We start from the raw sequence: 19,358 nt of genomic DNA, 5'->3' as shown, positions 1-19,358 counted from the left end.
TGTGTTTACTACTGGCTGTAATATATCCTTGACTTGTGTTCAGATGTAATGACAATAAAAGGTGTCTGACTTCTAACTTGAGATCAGAAAGATATCTGGTTTGATATGTAGTATTGGTACACTTGTGTTTTTGTAGCAGTGACACTAGAACAAAAGTAGGTCATTGACACACTGACTGACTCACTGGCCGTTTCTTACCCGCTCTTTCCCACAGACAGGTTGAACATTAACAGTGCATTGATAGCGGTATCAGTCTGGGTCGCACCATGTTACACGGAGGGGAAACTTTGTCACTTCATGGCCAAATGTTAAAACCATAAGGTGTGTAATTAAAACGGACATTCTTTCATGCATCAAAATTATGTTCCGCTTTCACTGCAAAGTTTTTGAAGTGAAACTAAAAGTCAGTTTTTTGAAACACAAAGTGCGTCATTTCAGCACACCCCCGTGTTTCGTAACAGTCCTCTTCGGCTCACCTGACGGTAGCTGGGGAGCTGCCTCGAGCTGTTCAGGTAGTCCCGCCCACAGCACACAAAGACAAAATGGAGTTGACGCTACCTGGCTGATGTTCGGTACAGTTGCGTTTATTATTGTTTAGTCCTTGGAGGATTTGATTAACTGATACAACTAAAGTTGACTGAAAGCCCGGACGATACGGATTTCAAAATGTTTTGGACTTTATTCGTCGTCGGATTAATGGCGACAGGTGAGTTGGCCTGGTTTTTTTTCCTTCCGCTGCCAAGCAGGGTGGGCCCTCTTCCGTAAAGTAATCCAGACAGTGGATTACTTCTGTTTTTAACACCCTTGTTGTTGTTGACTTTGGTGGAAGACGTTGTTTATTACAAAGCTAAAGCTGAGTATTATTTAGTGAATAGGGCATGCTAAATAATTGCATTTAAAACAGAAGTTGTAATAGATATCACGTTATTCCGAAAAAAAGGTCCTTCAACAATAAAAATCAAGTTTGTAATTCCTAGATATTTATAATTGGATGCGTTTTTTTAAGTAATGCTTTAAAAATACAACTAAAACGTAATCTAATTAAAATGAGTTTATATTAGTTTATTTTATAATGAATATTAGGCCCCAAATAAGCCTGAAAACAACGTTTTGCGCTTTTATTTTAGTTTGATCACATGCAGCCCTTCTGTCTTTAGCAGCCCTTGAAAGGTCATGTTTAAAATTTGTTTACTCCACAGAGCCTAATATACATATATGTATATATATATATATATATATCTGTAGACACTCATGTCAAATTTGAGGGTTGCCATTATTTTCACTGTAATGTGCTTTAGAGAATATATTCTACGGTCCCTTTACGTTTTAGCGATATAACATTTAATTCTTATTTTTGGAGGTTTTTGTTCCAGGTTTTTAAAATGTTTGGTTGTCAGTTTCTGAAAAATAAATCTCATGAGTAAGGTTAAACTCAGGTTTGCCAGAGCAACACATCTGCTACATGGTGAGCATGCCCATTTGTTGGCACGTTTAATAAAAAGTATCAAAGAAAGTATTGCTTGAATGTTGAAACCTTTGTACAGTGCGCCCCTCTGTTCCATGGTCCTGCTGTGGGTTTGCTGTCTGAAACAACAGTCTGACTCATTGGAATTACTCTCGGTGATACTACTAGTGAGGAAACAATACCACACCTTAGGGGTATTTTAGCCCCGTGACAAACCTTTCGACACTATTACACAACGTAAATAACATCCGTGAGATCCAGCTATTTCTGGTCTATTACATGTGCATAATTGCATGATTGTGATGACTTACAGGAAACCACGGAGCATTTTTGGACACTTATTGAAAAATATTTACACTCATACTTATTGTATAGTTCTTTTGCTGGCATGTCATTCAGATTTATTTCTTAACTGCAATTTAACTATTAGTGTCTTTAAACTTTTTTTTTTTTTACTTTGGGTGTTTATCCAACCTGGAGCGTTTGTCCACTTGCAGTAGCATTTCCTTTGTTTATTCAAGAGCTGTGTTCTGTAGTAGATGACCTTTGCTGTATGTGCGGCTTGGTATTTATCTATTTAGAGTTTCATTGTGTGAGTCACTTTGTTTAATTTGTGATGAATTAAAACAGTGCTTTTAAATAAAGTTTTTTTTTTTTTAATGTTACAAACAATAGTTTATGATCACTATTCACTACAGTGTTGTCCAGGATAATCCTTGTAAATTTCTTTATTTTTGTCTTCCTTGCCAGAGTCCGCCCTGGCCATCTCGGTCCAGTGTCCTACAAAGAAGTATGTCGTCATCCTGTTTCAGCCCGTCACCCTCACCTGTAATTACCAGACAACCGCTACTCAGCCTCCTGTCGTCACATGGAGATACAAATCTTACTGCCGTGACCCGATCCAGGCTGCGCTCAACCCCAGCAGCGCAGAGAACATCCTGGCTCAAAACAACCCCAACTTTGACCCCAACATCGAGTGTGCAGACAGTCAGAGGACAGTGCGCATTGTTGCCTCCAAACAGTCGAATGCAGTCACACTTGGAGCGGAGTATCAGGGCCGCAAGATCAGCATCCTGAACAGTGAGTCAATCATAAACTCTTCACTTACTCATTTGCTAATTGACTTTTTTCAGTTGGGGGATAGAAAATTATGTTTAATGTTTCAAGATATTTACTTAAGGTTTAAGCCTTAACCCTTATCTAAGACATTTTTATTACATCATATTTTCAGTCAAGAAGAAAGTTTGGGAAAGATTTAAAGAAATATACTCAAAAATTGGGCTGGTGCAGAGACGAGTGAACATCCAAAGAACATAAAAACTGTCATTTTCCTTGTATATACTGCATGATGAGTGTTCTCTGTCGGGTTACAAACTTCACACTTTGTTACAGTGGGCGTTTCAGCCACTTGTAATGCCTGCTTCACACTGTGGATTTCAGCTGTCCAAAATCAAAGATAACAGTTGTGACCATATCTTTTGTTCGTGGCTCTAAATTGATGGTCGTGTGTTGCACTGTCAAACTATGTGAAAAACAGCCGTTTTCATAGTCTTGTGATAAAATTCTGACAGTGTCAGGGCTGTGATGGACTTCTGACAGGGTGAGTGAGGGCTCCATTCATGTTTCGCTATTTTGTTTTTTGTGAATGGACGTTATACACTTGATGTTTTGTTCTTGTGCAGTCACGCTGACTCACATACATCGTAGGCTTCAGTTCAGTTTATATTTTCACCCTTCAGTCTGCACTCAGCAAGCTTCATGTTGTGCCTAAGCTTTATTAGATTCATGTTGTACGGCATGAGTCTGAACTAATAATATTGCTAAAGTGGCACAGTTTATAGCTGGTTGAAGAGATTAAACATAGTGACCCTACTCACTGCTCAACTCAAGCTCAGGTGCCTGACTAATAAACAACACCCACACACACGTTTCCAGTTTTAATTCCTCCTTTTATTGAATGTGTGATGTTTGAAAATAACAACTGTTTTTATGCTACAGATGCGGACCTAAATATTGCACAGACGGCTTGGGGAGACAGCGGTGTCTACGTCTGCTCTGTGATCTCCTCCCAAGATCTTTCAGGAAACGGTGAAGACTACACAGAGCTAATTGTTCTCGGTAAGCAGCTTCCATAATAAGGCGTGAAAACGATCAAATCCATTGTGAGGCTTGGTAGATGGTGGTGGGAGTATCATCTTTTTAATATAATAAATGCATAATCCTGTGTGTGCTATCAGAATACATGAGAAATTGTCTTTTTCTTTCTTTCAATGTACTTCCGCTTTCTTCATTTCCCCTGCATTTAACCACACACTCTCAGTCTAGGGGAAGGGAGAAACAAACAAAAGAAGGGAATAGAGGGGCCCGTTTTTATAAGCAGTTTATCAGCTGACGGTCCAAAGAGGCGCAGAGGAAACGCTTAAATACAATCAGGGTTGTGGGCAGTAAAAGTAGCCCGATATCACTTTAAAGTAATTGTGACTTTATCTTTCTTTCACAGAGAGAAAGTCAAATACTACTGACCTCCTGCCTGGCATTGACTTACTGGTATTGGAAGGTAGTACAAGCCCATTCACTGAGTAGAACTTGGGTGTTTTTTTTAGCAACCGTAGTGGCAATTTCTTCTCACTGAAAGTCTCATATTTATCTCAAGGACTTGAAGGCATGATTGAGGACATTGAGATAGACTGGAAGCTAATTCATCTTGTAGTGAGGTATCAAAAGGAGTGTAGACACATGAGGTTTGGACTTGACACTAAAATGGTCGACATCTTTCTTTCCAGCTGTTTAGAAATGAAACGTAATTGCATACACGTGAGGATACGGGAAAGATCAGGTTTGTGATTTATGTGGAAGAGGAAATCGGCTCTGGCTATTTAAAGCTGCAGTGTGTGCAACAAGTATTGAAACAGGTCAGCAGGGCAGTCGAAAACAATGGACTAACTTGATATAATACTTTGATGATGGGACCTTTCTTTTCAGACATAAGAAACTATGTTGAGTATTTCCTGCTACAGCTTTCACAACTCTCCCCGTCTGTCTCTATCGCTTCACCCTTGTTTGTGACTCATCGTAGAGTTCCAGATATTCTGTATGTAACATTGCACATGCACTTTCCACTCCTAAATCATGATTTGACAACGTTACACAGCTAATCTACATTCCAGCTGTGGTTTGAGCATGCAGTGTCTCCGCTCTCTTTGTGGCATGTGTGACTTGATATAACTTGCAGGCCTTTGGTGCAGAGGTAAACCAGCTTTACCTGTTTGAGGAAAAAAAAAACCTTTGAAAAAATTCAGATTACATTTGTAGCCATGATGCTTTTTTATTCTCAAAAACTAAATAACAAAAATGCATTTCATATATATGTATGTGTGTGTGTGTATATATATATATATATATATATATATATATATATATATATAGCACGAACAGAGCACGAACTGCTTCCTTCCTTCCTTAACGTTGACAAATATTTTCATCAGGCGTTAACGCCCCGCACCCCCCCCCCCCCTCCCCCCACACACACATTGGCTCCAGCTGAGCGTCAAAAAAGCACACACAACTGCGGCGCTTTCTGCGGTGAAACACAGTCCATTCCTCATTATTTTCCATAATGAACTCGGCCGAAATATCAGAAAAATCACGAGGAAAAGGCTGGTATGAGACACAAACTGAAATAAGGAGCGCAAATATGACTAAACTGAAGGTGAAACTTAAATCGCGTCTTTTGCAGGCACAACGTTTCGGCCCGCTGGGCAGTCTTCAGGCGCTGAAAACACGCAAAATAAAGTACATTTTCAACACACAATCTGGATTAATGAGGCACAATTCGGCATGACTGAATTTATCCTGTCTTGTCTGTCTGAGGTCAGAGGTAAAAGTTTGAGGAAGCTCATAACAAACTTCGTTTTTCATCTGCTGATTTTTCTGATAATTCGGCCGAGTTCATTATGACAAATAATGAGGAATGGACTGTGTTTCCCTGCAGAAATCGCTGCAGTTGTGTGCTTTTTTGACGCTCAGCTGGAGCCAGTGTGTGTGTGTGTGTGTGGAGGGAGGGGGAGGGGGGGGGAGGGGGCGTGGGAGGCATTAACGCCAATATTTATTGGTGTTAAGGAAGCAGTTCGTGCCCAGCCCTGATATATATATATATATATATATATATATATATATATATATATATATATATATATATATGTATATATATGTATATGTATATGTATATGTATGTATGTGTATATATATATATATATATATATATATATATATATATATATATATATATATATATATATAAATACTTTTTTTGAGCTGTCAGTTTTATTCACTTTAATGGAGGGCTGTCTTTTTTTGGGGGGGTTAACAATTGGAAATAGGGCAGAAAACTCATTTTCCTGTCACTGGGACTTTTTTTTTCACCCCTGTGCTGGACAGGTGAATTATGAGGATTAGATTCTTCATTTGAAGCTTGAGAATGTTACACACATCCTACTGTGGCTGTCTATGTTTTGTACTGTTCGACACCAAAAGAAAAAATGTGACTGGTCTTGCCTTGCGCATCCCTTGAGCATCTCAACTTAAAAATGTTGAATAGTTCAAATTCCACATTCGTGAGTTTTTTGTGATGTGAAACTGCTCCATTTTATTCAAAAGATTCATATAAAGACATTTTTTGTGCTGTAAACTATTGATTTTGTGTGTTGATTTCAAGTTCACAAATGATGCGATAAATTGTGGTCAGTGTTTCGATCAGTGAGTTAAAAAAATTTACTATTATTATTTTAACAAGGGTGAAATACTTAAATGTGTTCACACAGAGAAAGTATACTCCAGAAGATAATTAGCAGAAAAAATGTACTTGTAGTTGAATATCTTAGCTTATCTAATGATTTGTACAACTGTGGTGACATGCAATTTAAGGTTAAAAAGTCAGATAAATATGCTTGTTTTGCCTTTTTTGGGGCAGTTTCTGGATTTTGGCCTGCATTTATTATAATGTATATTCATATACGTCACCCCCGCAGACTGGCTCCTGGTTGTTCTGGTGGTCCTGGGCTTCCTGTTGCTGTTGCTCCTGATCGGGATCTGCTGGTGCCAGTGTTGTCCTCACACCTGCTGCTGCTACATCAGTTGTCCCTGCTGTCCAGACCGCTGCTGCTGTCCTCGAGCGTGTGAGTACCAGTTCAAAAGCCAATAAATATGTGCTTGGTTCTCTTCAGGACCGAGTGGGGGGGAAAAAAAATGCTGAAGTCATACTCCACTTAATCTTTTCATGGAGTTTCTAGTTTTAGTTAGTAGTTGTGGACCACTAAAGCCAAACTGCCTAACAGATATGTTTCAGCTATGCATCAGTTCAAAATCCCTACAGGCCCTTTAATAAATCAACAAACACGTATAATCCCAAGTTGACAGAATATATTAGTATTACATTATGTAGTATTATGTATGACAGCCGTACAGTGTATTATTACCACAAGCTGTATAGTTTTCTCAAAGAACAGCAATCACAGACAACAAAACCACAAGTTGACAAATTCAGGATTGAAAGTTTTAGAATAACAACCAACAACAACAACAAAAAAAAAAAAAACAACTGCAAGTGAAAGTAACTTGCATTTCCTGTGTCCCACCATTTTAGTAAGAAAAGGACAGCCATTTGCAGAACACTAATTCAGCAGCAGATCACCAAATGGGGTGACAAATTGAGGATAAAAACACCCTTTCAAAATATAGAAGTCTCAAAATGAAAGTGAATCTGCTGACCTCCCTGGAGTGCACCTTTCACTCGTTGAGTCTTTACTTTTGATCTATGATGTTTCCAGACACCATTTGAGTGACCTTCAGCATTTGATCGTTTGCTTCTTTGCACATGCCTCACGGGTTTTGCTTTATTTCCTGTTTAATTCATCTTTGTGCCGTTGCTTTTCCAGTGTATGAAGCAGGAAAGGCTGTGAAGAAAGGCCTGCCCAATCAATACGCTCCCACTCTCTACGCTCCCAGTATGTTTGCTCAGCCGGCGTACGGCGGCTCGCTTGCGAACCAGCCGGCCATGCCCCTGCTGCCTATGCCGAACGGACCCCCACCCCCCCAGAATGGGTACAGCCGTGACTACGATGGCACCAGCTCAGGTAGGGGCTCCTTCAAGACCAGCATTTGGCTATTTTAATCCTGTTCATCAAACTGTGCCTTTTGCAGTTTTTATTTCCAAGTCACTTGAGAAGATGTCAGTTAGTTTGACTGGCTGCTTTGGAACTTTGATGTTTTTAACCATTTTGTGGTCTGATCTTACTTTGTGTGTTGTGTGTGTAGTGGGACAGGGCTCCCAGGTGCCTCTGCTGCATGATCAAGATGGAGGAGACCCAAGTGAGTAAATGGAAACTTTGTAGTAACCACAATGTTTATGTATCTATGAATCATCTGATTTCCGAAGACTAGAACCGAAACATCACCATCTAACTCAGTTCTTAGACTGATCTGCTCTCTCAGAGACATGAATAACATTTAGGCATTAAGTGAGTAATTAAAGCAGATATCTTTCTGCATTACTCAGTATTATTGTGCATGATAACATTACACACCTGACAGCAAACGCAGTTTTGTGAATTCCTACAAATTTTATGTTCACAAATAATCGTAAAACACTTTTTATTTAAAGGCATGAGCAATAAATATAATAATAATACAATTTTGAATATTTCGTTTTCAAACAGTTAAGGTGTAGATTCAATAAAACAGACTCTATAAACATAGCAACATTAGTTAACATTCATTCAAACTCCATCCACTTTGCTTGTTTAAAAATTGGACTAGCTGTACCTTTAAACTGTATTTTAACCACAGGAAATTGGTTTGCACTGAAAAAAAAAACAGTGTGTCATTTTGCTTCAGTGACGGGAATTGATGTCTGTGAGTGAAACTGTCCATACAAAATGCACATTGTGTAACTTTCAAAGGACTATAAAAGATTTCATCAAAGCAACAGACACAACAAACAATAACCCAAACAAAAACAGCTTTATATTTTTATGGCATCGTCTCTCTAAAGTATGAATGGCAGGTATGAATCCTAAAAGGCCTCAGAGTGTGTGTTTTTTGTTGAAGAGACACTAATAGCTCATTGTTGCCCGTTTGTGTCAGTGTTGCCTTGGCTTCATTACTGAGTTGAGGAGTTTTCCTGTAAATTGTGATTAGGAGATCATCACCATGTTGCTCCTTAATCAATACCTGGTGAGACTGAATTATTTGTGTTTGTCTACTTTGACTCAGAAAGGGACACCTATCAGCCATAACATTATGACCACCGACCGGTAAAGATAAAAACAGTCTTTCCCAGTGGGCTGTTTGCCTTCAGAGTTGATTTGTTACAAGCTGGACTAACGAAGACTAAGGTTGTAGTGAATATAAAAACTGCCACAGCAACTCCAAACCAGCTTCCCCTGCTGTGCATTTCCAGTCTATAGTTGTCAGCGTCTATCAAACCTGCTCCAAACACGGGGAAGCGGTGAACTAGTGTTTCAGATACACTGTGCCATTTGGGGTGCCAAATTGTGGTTCCCAAATGTTTTTAGGTGTACTGTTATCGTGCGCCCCCTGGTGTTCGCATTGAAAGAATAGTGCATAAAAATGTAGTGTGGGACGGAGGTGTGGAGATAGCGCCACACAACAGTACATAACTGTTACATAACAGTAGTTGTTACAGGTAAACATAACACCCAACATGTATGATTCCCCCCACATCTGGTTTCATGTGTCACTTCAAGTGTGACAGCTGACATTCGTGTTGTGAAAACATGTAGTATTTTTAGTACAACGACGTGCAGCGCAAAATGATTCACAGGTTTAAAAACAACAATATAAACAATGTGACACCCACCCATATTTTTGTGATTCAAACAGTTGATAATTGTAGTAATGATCCACATTCATGACTGTTCACCTCCTCTCGAATGAGTGAAATTAATCTGAATCTTAAACAGGTGTGTGCATTTAAAAGAGAATGGGAATCACATTTATTGTCACTATGGAAGCCAAAGTTTGAACATAGTTCTCAACAACAGTTGAGTGAATATAACTTGAAACACATGTTTTCAGCAAGAACTCCCAGAAAAGAAAAACAAAAACAAAACAAAACAAAACACAGGAATGATCTCCTTCAAGGTTTATATATTCAGTAAATTTGCATTCTTTCTTTCGATTGTTCAGCTCGCAGCGGGTATCGTATCCAGGTGGACCCCAACGGAAATGCCACACGAGCTATTTACTACATGGAGAGGGAGCTGGCCAATTTGGATCCGTCCAGACCGGCAAACTACAACCGCTGTGAGTGCCTCACTTTGTTTGTTTTGTTTTTTTTGTTTCTTGCCAAAAATATATTGCAGTCAACTGTGGCTCAGGAAACTTGTTTCATAGTTGTAGTTTGCTCATCCGTCAAATTTTCTCTCAGTTCACAGGGTTGGTTTCAAATCATTATCAGACATGAGTTCATTTTAAGACACACACCTTAAATGAGTCGTTACAGCAACTGAAGTGTGTCAGACGACTTCTTCGTTCTGCCTTTCACTCCTTGAACGCATTGTTTGTTTTCCGTCAGTGGACAATGTCAGCGAGGTCACCTCCCTCCACGACGGCCTGGACCCCCGAGGCCGCGGCGGCCGTTCTCAGCCGCCACCCCTGGCCACCGTCTACGACCGGGACGAAGCCATGAGCACCATCAGCAGCGTTTCCCAGCAAGGGCGCCGCGGCGGGGGCGGCTACATGGGGGGCCACGTGCGCGCCCGCTCCATGGACAACCTGGACGACATCGGACGCCGATACCGCCGAGACGACCGCACGCCAAACCGCCGCCCAGATGAGCCCAGAGGCCGGCGGGGGTGAGTGTCAGTCCCGTAAAAGGTGGTTGTGAAGTGTAGAAAGCCAGCCGGTCAGCCTGCAGCGTTCGGTCATGTGGAGCGATTAGCAGAGGCACACACCCGCAGCTGGCACAGCACAAACCAAACAATGAGTAACTATGTTTAAATCAGCTCTTTTAAATATTAGTCATAAACCACCATGATGGGATTCAGACCCCTGAGTTTCCTGTGTGGTGGTCGAGGCTGTGCAGAGGTTTGTTCTGGTATTGAGTTTCAGATCAGCTCGTGTTTTTCTCTTCAGTTCGGACGACGGGTGGAGCAGCAGCGCTCGCAGCGGCTACGACAGCCGCTACGACGACCGCAGACGCCGCGACTACTCCCCGGAGGATCGTCGCAGAGGAGAGGGAGGAGCCTACGGCGGCCTGCAAGGGCGCCGCAGCCGCAGCCGCGACGATCTGATGGACCTGGAGAGGGACCGTCGGCGCGGCGGTGCCAGTCGGGGGAGGGACGACTACGACGACAGCTTCCTGCGGGAGGCCATGGAGAGGAAGAGGATGGGCGAGGCGCAGAGGGCGCGCAGCCGAGAGCGACTGGACAGCGAGAGTGACCGCTCCGAACGGGGCAGGGGGCCACGAGGGCCACCGCCGCTTCCTGTCAGCCCACCGTCTGGAAACCTGGGTCGCCGTGACGACTACCCTCCTCCACTGCCACCTCCCTACAGCGATGACGGAAGCGTGTCGTCCTCAAAGAAAAGTAACCTTCGCAAGGTGAGCGACCCACAGAGTTTCAGTTTCAGTTCAGGCCGTCGTTCTCACAGCAGAGGGCCGCTTCCTGCCTCGAGGCCCCCGAGAGCTTTATGTGCCGAGCAGTGAAGCTCCAGGATAAATCAGAATAAGAAATAAATAAGTGTAACAACACTGGAAGAGCCTGCATAAGAAATCTGCTAAATTTCAAACTGAAAGCATTTAATGGGCTAAAGACTCAGAAGCAGTAGGAAAGAAACTGTCCGTCCCCCTGCTCAAGTCTACGTGACTACGTGATGGTGGTAAAGGAAAGAGACGTTAAGTTAAAACCACACACGCACACACACACACACACACACACACACACACACACACACACACACACACACACACACACACACACACACTGTCACACTCTTCTAACTTAAGAGTAAGTTTCTTAATCTCTGGCTCAAACTATTGATATTTTCCGTTGTTGACTCTGATCTGCTGAAAACGTTATGAGATTTTAAACATGTCCATTGTGATGGACATTAGACCTGGTGCCTTCTTTCCTGATTTGGTTTTTGTGTGATGCCGATTCAGTTTATATTGCAGTTCTTCAGTTCTGGCGGTTTTTGTGTTTTTGCTTCCGCTTTAACATCAGACCACGTAATCAAGTCGCCAAATTTCTTCCAAATATGGACATCATATCTGAGTCTGTTTTTTTTTTTTTTTTTTTTACTTTGAACTTTGTTTCCAAAAGCGTGGACTGCATAGAAGAAAGTTACAAATAATGGCAAAGAAAACATAGTTTTTTCTTAATCCCTTATAAAAAAGAAGTTTATTCAAGTGTACTTGGAGTATGCTTCTTGTAAACAAAAACTAAGACATAGTATAGTAAAGTATTAGAACATTTGTCCCTTACATTTAAATATCCTTGCCTTTTCGTTGTGCTTATTGCTTTAATAGATGCCTATTTAATAGATTTTCACACAGATTGGTTTCTTTGTGGCGTACCGCAACCTGTTTTGATCCTGTTTTGTGATCTGTACTCCACATGGAGGTTTGTAGGTCAGCTTCGAGGTGAACACTGGTGAAACTTTTCTTTCATGCGTGTAGTGTTATCACCCCACACAGAGACAGATGAACATTTGCTTGATTTTGATTTGAAACCAGATCTGTTTGTATTTTATGTCTGTATTTATAAAATTGTTTATTTTCATTTGGACTTAAGATAGCTGTGTTTTTACGCCTTGGCATCCAATATATTGATTTAAATTTGAAATGATAAAGAAAAGCCAATTCATCTTCACGTCTGCTTAAAATACAGTGCTTACATTCTACGATATTTTAAACCAAAAGATATTGCAATTCAAAAGCACTGCTGTAAACACAAGTGGCTGAGGAAGATATCACTGTCTAATATATCTAAATTGTTACTTTAAGTACATTTCAAAGCAAACTTTCATGAACTAAAGAGTACACTTAAAGCATAAAAGCATTCATTCATTCATTCATTCATTCATTCATTCATTCATTCATTCAAAACTAGAAAACTAGTAGTGTTAATAAGTGTAATTCTGCTAGAGCACTTACAGTGTGCTTTTGCCTTTCAGAGAATGTAATAACTTTCTACATATTTCTGCCCTCTGCTGGACAAAAGGTGGAACGATTTTTCAACCCTGCTTCGAAGCATAAAACTAGAGTGCAGTATTTAAAAATCAGCTTTTGTGAAATATTCATAATTTTAGTGTGTAATCAAAAGTGGGGGAAAGTGCTTTACATATTGAAATATACATAAATGTAGTCACAAACTGATACACATCAATCATCCTAAAATATACAAGTGAATTGAAACCTCACTGTTGCATTTACCCACATGTTTTACACATTAAACAGTTAATTTTGTGATGCATCCCCACATTACTGGTGATATTGATTTTAATATTTACTGGCTCAAGCTTTGATCTCAGATTTCCTGCGAACACATGTTCATAATCCAGTTAACATCTTTTGTTTGTTTAAAGAAAAACCCTAAATCTGTCTTTTTCATGAATAAAATTAGCATTGCGAGTAATTAAAAAAACACAAAACATTTTCGTGTGCTGTCTGGGAACAACATCAGATGGTTCTAAATCAGGATTCATCTTAATATTTTGGACTGTTGCACTAACCGGACGTGTCTTTTCTTGTCTTCCAGAATGGCGCTGTGAGTCGGGAGAGCTTGGTGGTGTGATAAAGATTCCTGCTGATGATTCCAGCAGCTAAGTCCTACAATAATGAGGCCCTGTTCATTTACCTAGAAGAAACCGCTAACCATCTAAGAATGTAAATATTAGTCATCAAACAGCAAATTTTCTGTGCGGGTATCATGACTTCATTGAAAATTAACCTTTGTATGTTTGCAGTGATGATGCTGAATGTGACTGTATACTTTTCTAAAAGGGAAGAGCTTCACAGATGAGATGAGACTTTTCCTGTAAAAATACGATGTGGCTGCCACAAGTGCCTTAAAGTGTACAGACTAATAGTTTTTAGATGTGTGAACGATGAGCTGAACCTGTTTACTCTAACAAGTAAGCAAGTTTCCAACAGTTTTAACACATAGTTTCAGTTCAGAGATCCATTTAGTTTTATTGGGGTCTCAGATTTTATTGTTGTATTTTTGCAAAAAACTTTTTTTTTTAGAGATGATGTACATTTTAAAGAATTTCGTATACATTTGCTTTCCACCTTTGCTCGTACTAGCGTGCTCACTGTGTTTAGTAACCTGGTGGAGTAAAGTATTTTTTTTGGACTGGATTTTATGTTCTTTCTTATTTTTTACACACAATTGCAGTTTAACCTCCAATATATTGTACAGCTGACCAACAATACACCCTGAAAATACAAATGACTTCCTTGTGATGTGATAAAACCTGATTTTACAATAAAGGTCTCAATTTCCAGGCCGTTGCTTTGAGTCTTGAGAGTTTTCATTATGAGATGACACATTGTGGTTAGTTTACTGGAAAAAGTATTTGTTCCCATACAAACTCTTGCTTTTCTTTCTTCACACTTGTTTCAGATGAAACAGGTTTCTGCAGCTCTCTGTCTAACAGGTGATCTTCCCTGACAACCTGGACAGTTGGAAACCCCCTGAGAAAGAAAAAAGAGGAAACGCCCCAGTTGCTCATCACTTCCTGAAATGCTCAAACCAGAGTGCCACACAGCTGCTGCTGTGTGACTGACTGGTTCGTCATTTGATTTCAGCAGTTGAACTGCTGCAGCTATAGTGAAGTGGCTGGTTAGTTCACATGAGGATGGCAGAGGTGATAGGGAGCAGAAAACCTGGAATATTTAACATCACTGGCGCACTTTGAGCTAAAGGCAAAAGATTAGAGGTTAATCAAATGAATATTTTGTGACGATAAATGATAGTGGAGATTCCCCCCTCTGTTCTACAGCTGTTGTAATATATTTTCTTCTGTCTTCTAGCCCTTCATTACTGTCATTCATGCTTGTGACAGCAGATCTGGATACATCTTGTTTTCCAAAAAGATCAAGAAAACTTACACTCGTTCTGCTTTTTTCAATCAAAATTAAAAATTCAAATGTTACAAACTTTAGGAAGTCGTGCTACATGCGTCAGCACTTTTATTTTTGCTGCTCTTCTCATTCTAGAGAAATTACAGATTGTGGAACTGCTTTTCTTCACTGAGATCAAACTAATGTAAAAAAAAAAAAAATCTCATCCTTCTAGGAAATAATTCACTACATTCCTCTGATATAACCAGCTGCCATTTAAAAAGAAGAACATGTGAAATCCAACGGCTAAAATAAAACTGAGGCAACCAGTAAAGAAATAATTGACAGAATAAAATTAATACCTAATAGAAGTCTTTGTTAAGTGTTTGGCAGTGAAGACTGGTTCATGTTTACAGAGTAGTCCAGTTGTTCCAGCTGTTCAAAGCATCACTAATCTCTTGCAAAAGTAAACCTTTTTTTTGTGATATCAGTTCATTTTAATTCAGGGGATAATTGATTCTTCTTAGAATCACACATGAAATATTGGGACTACCGTACAGGACTGAGCCATAAGATGTACCTGATTAAAAAGCAGCCCGTGACACGGTTTGGATAAGCTGCTGTTCTGCTCTGTTTCAGTCAGGTCTCGGGTTCCTTTGCATGTCTTGTCTGATAATAAGTGTTTCAAATTGCATCTTTCAGTGCAGAGAAGGCGTGTAAAGGTCCGCCCACGAGCACAAACTCTGTGCACTTCACCCGCTGACACGCGGACACGCTCATTTATTTAGATTCACAACTTGTCATTGACCCCTCGCTGATGTACGATAATTGTTCTGGAATACATTTGTATTTTTACATGTTTTAAATCATATTATACAATAGGTTTTTTTTTAATGGCCCAGTTTGTTTGTTTTTTAATGTCTTATTTAACTCCGCCTGTGCACCACAGGAGATTTTCAAAGAAAGTTGAAGAGGTGTGTGAGGCGGTTTGGCTGGTCTGCTGTTTGTCAAAACACAGCTGAATATTCATGGGACTCCCACATCAGGAACACTTGACATGGCCAATGATGCTAATGCGCAGTGAGAAATCCTTGCATCTGAAAGAAAAGCTGGAGGTATGAAAGAGCTCAAGATGTCAAAAGCAGCAATTTACTTGGAGTCAGTAGCATAGCAGAGTGATATTTACAATGGTTCATATCAGTGGATGGGATCATTATAAGTAAATGATCAAAGCTGATGTGTCATATTGTGATTCTGAGTTCTTCAGAGGTGATCCTGGTCTTCAGTGGTCAGCATCTGTTCAATAATGGTTCAAGAAAAAAAAGGTTATTAACTAACAGCAGGATGATGGCTGAACAAGACTCGGTGACGCATAAGTAAGTGATATTTCATTTATTTTGCTGCTGTTGTGCTCAGGATGGCAGCAGTGAGTCGCCCCTCATCATATCTCTTGTTTGTACAGTTCACTATGGCGGCTGCTGCTTGTTCCTGGACTGAAGGGACTCACTACACCATCTTGTGGTACGAGGTTTGACCGGGACGTGACGGCTTGTTGAGTCTTGCAGATGTCTCAAACTTTGTTAACTTTATTTCAAGTCCTTCTTTATTGTTTTCAACTGAAGATATAGCTTTGATGTATAGACACACCAATTTTTTTAAGAATTATTTTTGAAGGTAAGATGTGTTTGAGTGTCCAGCTCTAAATGCACTGTTTTATTTATTTACCACCTTTCAGACTCCAGGACCTTCTGAGAGGCCGATCAGACCACCGACCCTGGAATAGGAAGACGGTTTGATCGCTGAAATCTGCTCTGGCAACAAAAGTAAGAACAAAACAAGATTTGTCAGGTTGCTGCTTTTGCATTTACTTTTATTCTTTGTTATACTTTTTTTTCTGTTTATGTGATTCAGCTGTTTCTAGAGTAGCGTCATAAAGTGAAGTGAAACTCACGGTGAAGTTAACTGCAGCAGTGGATGTGAAGGTGATCTAAGAGTAATTCCATCTACACGTTATGCAAGTGAAGAAAATGTTTGTTTTTTAATAAAATGGTGTAGTTGTTAGCTGTCTTGAATCACAGTGAGAACTCTCCAGTCTATGTCCGGACCTTTCTGTGCAGTTTGCATGTTCTTCTTTTGATGTAATCACTGAGTCTAAATTTCTAAACGTGATGAAAGGTGTGAGTGTGACTGTCTCTCTCTGTGTTCTCCCTGTGACTGTTCAGTCAGACCCAGTGGGATGATGGATGGTTATATTCATTATGTCGATTTAATAAACTGTGATCTTATTTGCTCGGGTGGAGGAACATTTTCCACTGACACATGAAATTCAGATTATGTGAAAATTGAGTTTGTTTCAAGGGATATCATTCATTTTTTCTGTTTATATTGTCCTGAAGGGTTCTATGGTGGCACAGTGGTTACGCTCTCGCCTCACAGTGAAAAGATCTGAGTTCAAATACTTAAATTTGCTCAAATTTGACTTTTATCAAAGTGAAAACATTTTTGCTGCACGGTTGCAGCAGATTGCCTTACAGGTAGAGTTTTAAGTCCAGACTTGGGGGCCTTATTATTATTTGGAGTTTGCATGTTCTCGTGCATGGTTTCACACCACAGTTCTGCACTCTGTTTATACACCCAATATCCCAAATCTCAGCAGCTATTTTGTTTGTATGACTACAACTGTATGACTATAAAAAATTGTGGCCAAACTATAAAACAAATCCGGGAAAACAGAACTGTCTTTTAATTGAATAGTATAATCCTGAGAGCCGAACCCTCCCCAATCACAGGTTTGTATGCCAAACACCCAATCTGCTGACACAGAGAGAGCGAGAGCGGGAAGGGAGGGGGGCGAGCGGCGGAGGAAGCAAACGCAGAAGGAGAGGAGACGACTCTCTGAGCTCCTCATTGGCTTCAGATCAGCTGATAAGGTAAGAGCTCCGCTTCTCCCTCTCTCATCCAGTTATCATTCATTACTCTCTGATTTCTTTTTGAAAAAAAAATCCTCAACACGCCACTGCGCTCGTCTTGATTTTTCTCCATTTTTAATGAGGGTTTTCTTGGTTTTTGCAACAGAGTAGCAGTGACTTGTGATTAATGAGTGGCAACACAGAGAAGCAGATAATTCACACTCATGTGGTTGATGTGTTTCTCTATAAATTAGCTTCTCTGGGTTTTGTCAGTTTTTACAGTATTTGATGTTTGAAGCCTTCTAATCAGAAATATTCTACCTGCTCTGTTTCATATTTACATATCGTGTTAAATTGTATTTATTGTTGTTCAGATCTCATAAATTAATATTACTGTTTAAGTCTATGGTGTGAAATCAGAAGAAAGATTATTTTTTTCAACAATAGTTGGAGAAATGACTCCAAATGTTCTGCTCTTTTAACATGGTTTATAGAAGCATGCATTCAAAGCCACTTTATGACAGTCGGAGCACAATATGGGAACTGAGGCCAAGTAGGACAAATTTGAGATTAGTTGCACCTTTGGGAATAAAAATCCCATGTCACAACATGTCACAGCTCACCCAAAATTAGGTTAATATTTTCTCGATGAGATTTAAAAATCTCACCCAGTTCTTTTTTCTTTTTTTTTTTTGGCTCTAAGTTAACTATCCCTCTGTTGTATTTGATTCTTGACTTGTATGAAATGAAAAAAATAAATATTTCGCAAGTAATTAAAAAACATTTGAGATTGATATTGTTGTCCTCTGGCTCAAACATATGTGCACCTCAAAGCCGAGCCACAGATCAGAGTTCATATTGCCAAACTCATTTCCACCAACACCTGCTGGGAGGAGCGATTAAAGAAAGTTTGAGTCTTTCTCCAACTGTTGGTCTGCGAGCAAATGGGAGCTGCCTGTGTGCCGTGGAGTGGACAGAGGGACAATGGAGCCATTCTCAGTGTGTTATTCTGACACTCGTCTCTGTCCAGTACAATCCCGGCTCAACCCTCCACACACACACACACACACACACACACACACACACACACACACACACACACACCCTCTCTTCCTGTGCCACCTTCAGTAGCACTGTAGCACTGTAACTTAGACCATCCCAGACTCCAGAATGCCGCCACCCACTTGAAAATTCTGAAATGTTCCTCTGAAACTTTTCAAGAAGGTAATTCAAGATGGACACCGGGTAGCTTCAATCAAATGCATATAATACAGTCATTCTGCTGTTATTACAGCTCATCACTGCTGGGAGGTTCGATGTGGTTGAAGATTCTAAAACTGCAAAACATCCACTGTATAACATACATATCAGTGTTTAGTTTTGTTTTTTTTTTAATCTGTCTAACACTCACATGCAGATTGTAGTTTTAGGTCATTGTGTCGCACAACTTCCCATGATCCCTTCAGTGGGCCGTGACCCACACTTTGGGAACCTCTGCTAATAAAGACATTGTTCTGAGGTTTAAACGTTTTATTAGCAACGCTGTCAATAATGTGGAGATGATTATTACAGAGGGGCAATATAAAGTGTTTTCAGAGTGATACAGATAATTATAACCCAGTATAATCAGCCAAGTGAGACAGAACAACCAAAACAATAAAGCCAAGACTGAGAAAATGAAGAGGACTCGGCGTAGCCGCCCAGTGTACAACAGAGACATTAATGTTGCGTACTGGCCCTTTAATGTTGCTGTTGTACCCATTAGTTTGACAATGCATCTCCATGCTGTGAGTGATTCTGACTGGTCATCCCTCCACTCGGGTGGAAGGTGGACAGTACTGATTATGGTGTAATGTGCACGGCTCAAGTAAATCCATCAGAATGATGAGGAAAGTGTCAA

The 19,358-nt window shown here is 40.1% G+C and overlaps 1 protein-coding gene across 2 annotated transcripts; it reads left to right on the top strand.

Annotated features, from left to right (window-relative positions):
• The first annotated feature begins 514 nt into the window (after positions 1–514).
• On the top strand, positions 515–13,990 carry lsr (lipolysis stimulated lipoprotein receptor). Of its 2 annotated transcripts, XM_030103655.1 has the most exons (11): positions 515–706; positions 2,216–2,545; positions 3,464–3,583; positions 3,966–4,022; positions 6,493–6,639; positions 7,399–7,596; positions 7,778–7,831; positions 9,671–9,787; positions 10,059–10,338; positions 10,619–11,084; positions 13,243–13,990. In XM_030103655.1, the coding sequence occupies exons 1-11, from the start codon at positions 667–669 to the stop codon at positions 13,276–13,278; spliced, it is 1,845 nt and encodes a 614-aa protein (XP_029959515.1). In that variant the 5' UTR covers positions 515–666; the 3' UTR covers positions 13,279–13,990. The 2 variants fall into 2 exon arrangements, with proteins under 2 accessions (XP_029959515.1, XP_029959516.1); XM_030103656.1 differs by lacking the exon at positions 3,966–4,022.
• Positions 13,991–19,358: the final 5,368 nt, after the last annotated feature.

Source organism: Salarias fasciatus, chromosome 11 (genome assembly GCF_902148845.1).
Source record: "Salarias fasciatus chromosome 11, fSalaFa1.1, whole genome shotgun sequence".
Lineage (NCBI taxonomy): Eukaryota > Metazoa > Chordata > Actinopteri > Blenniiformes > Blenniidae > Salarias > Salarias fasciatus.
Note: the sequence above shows the minus strand (reverse complement) of the source record. Positions and strands in the feature narration are given on the sequence as shown.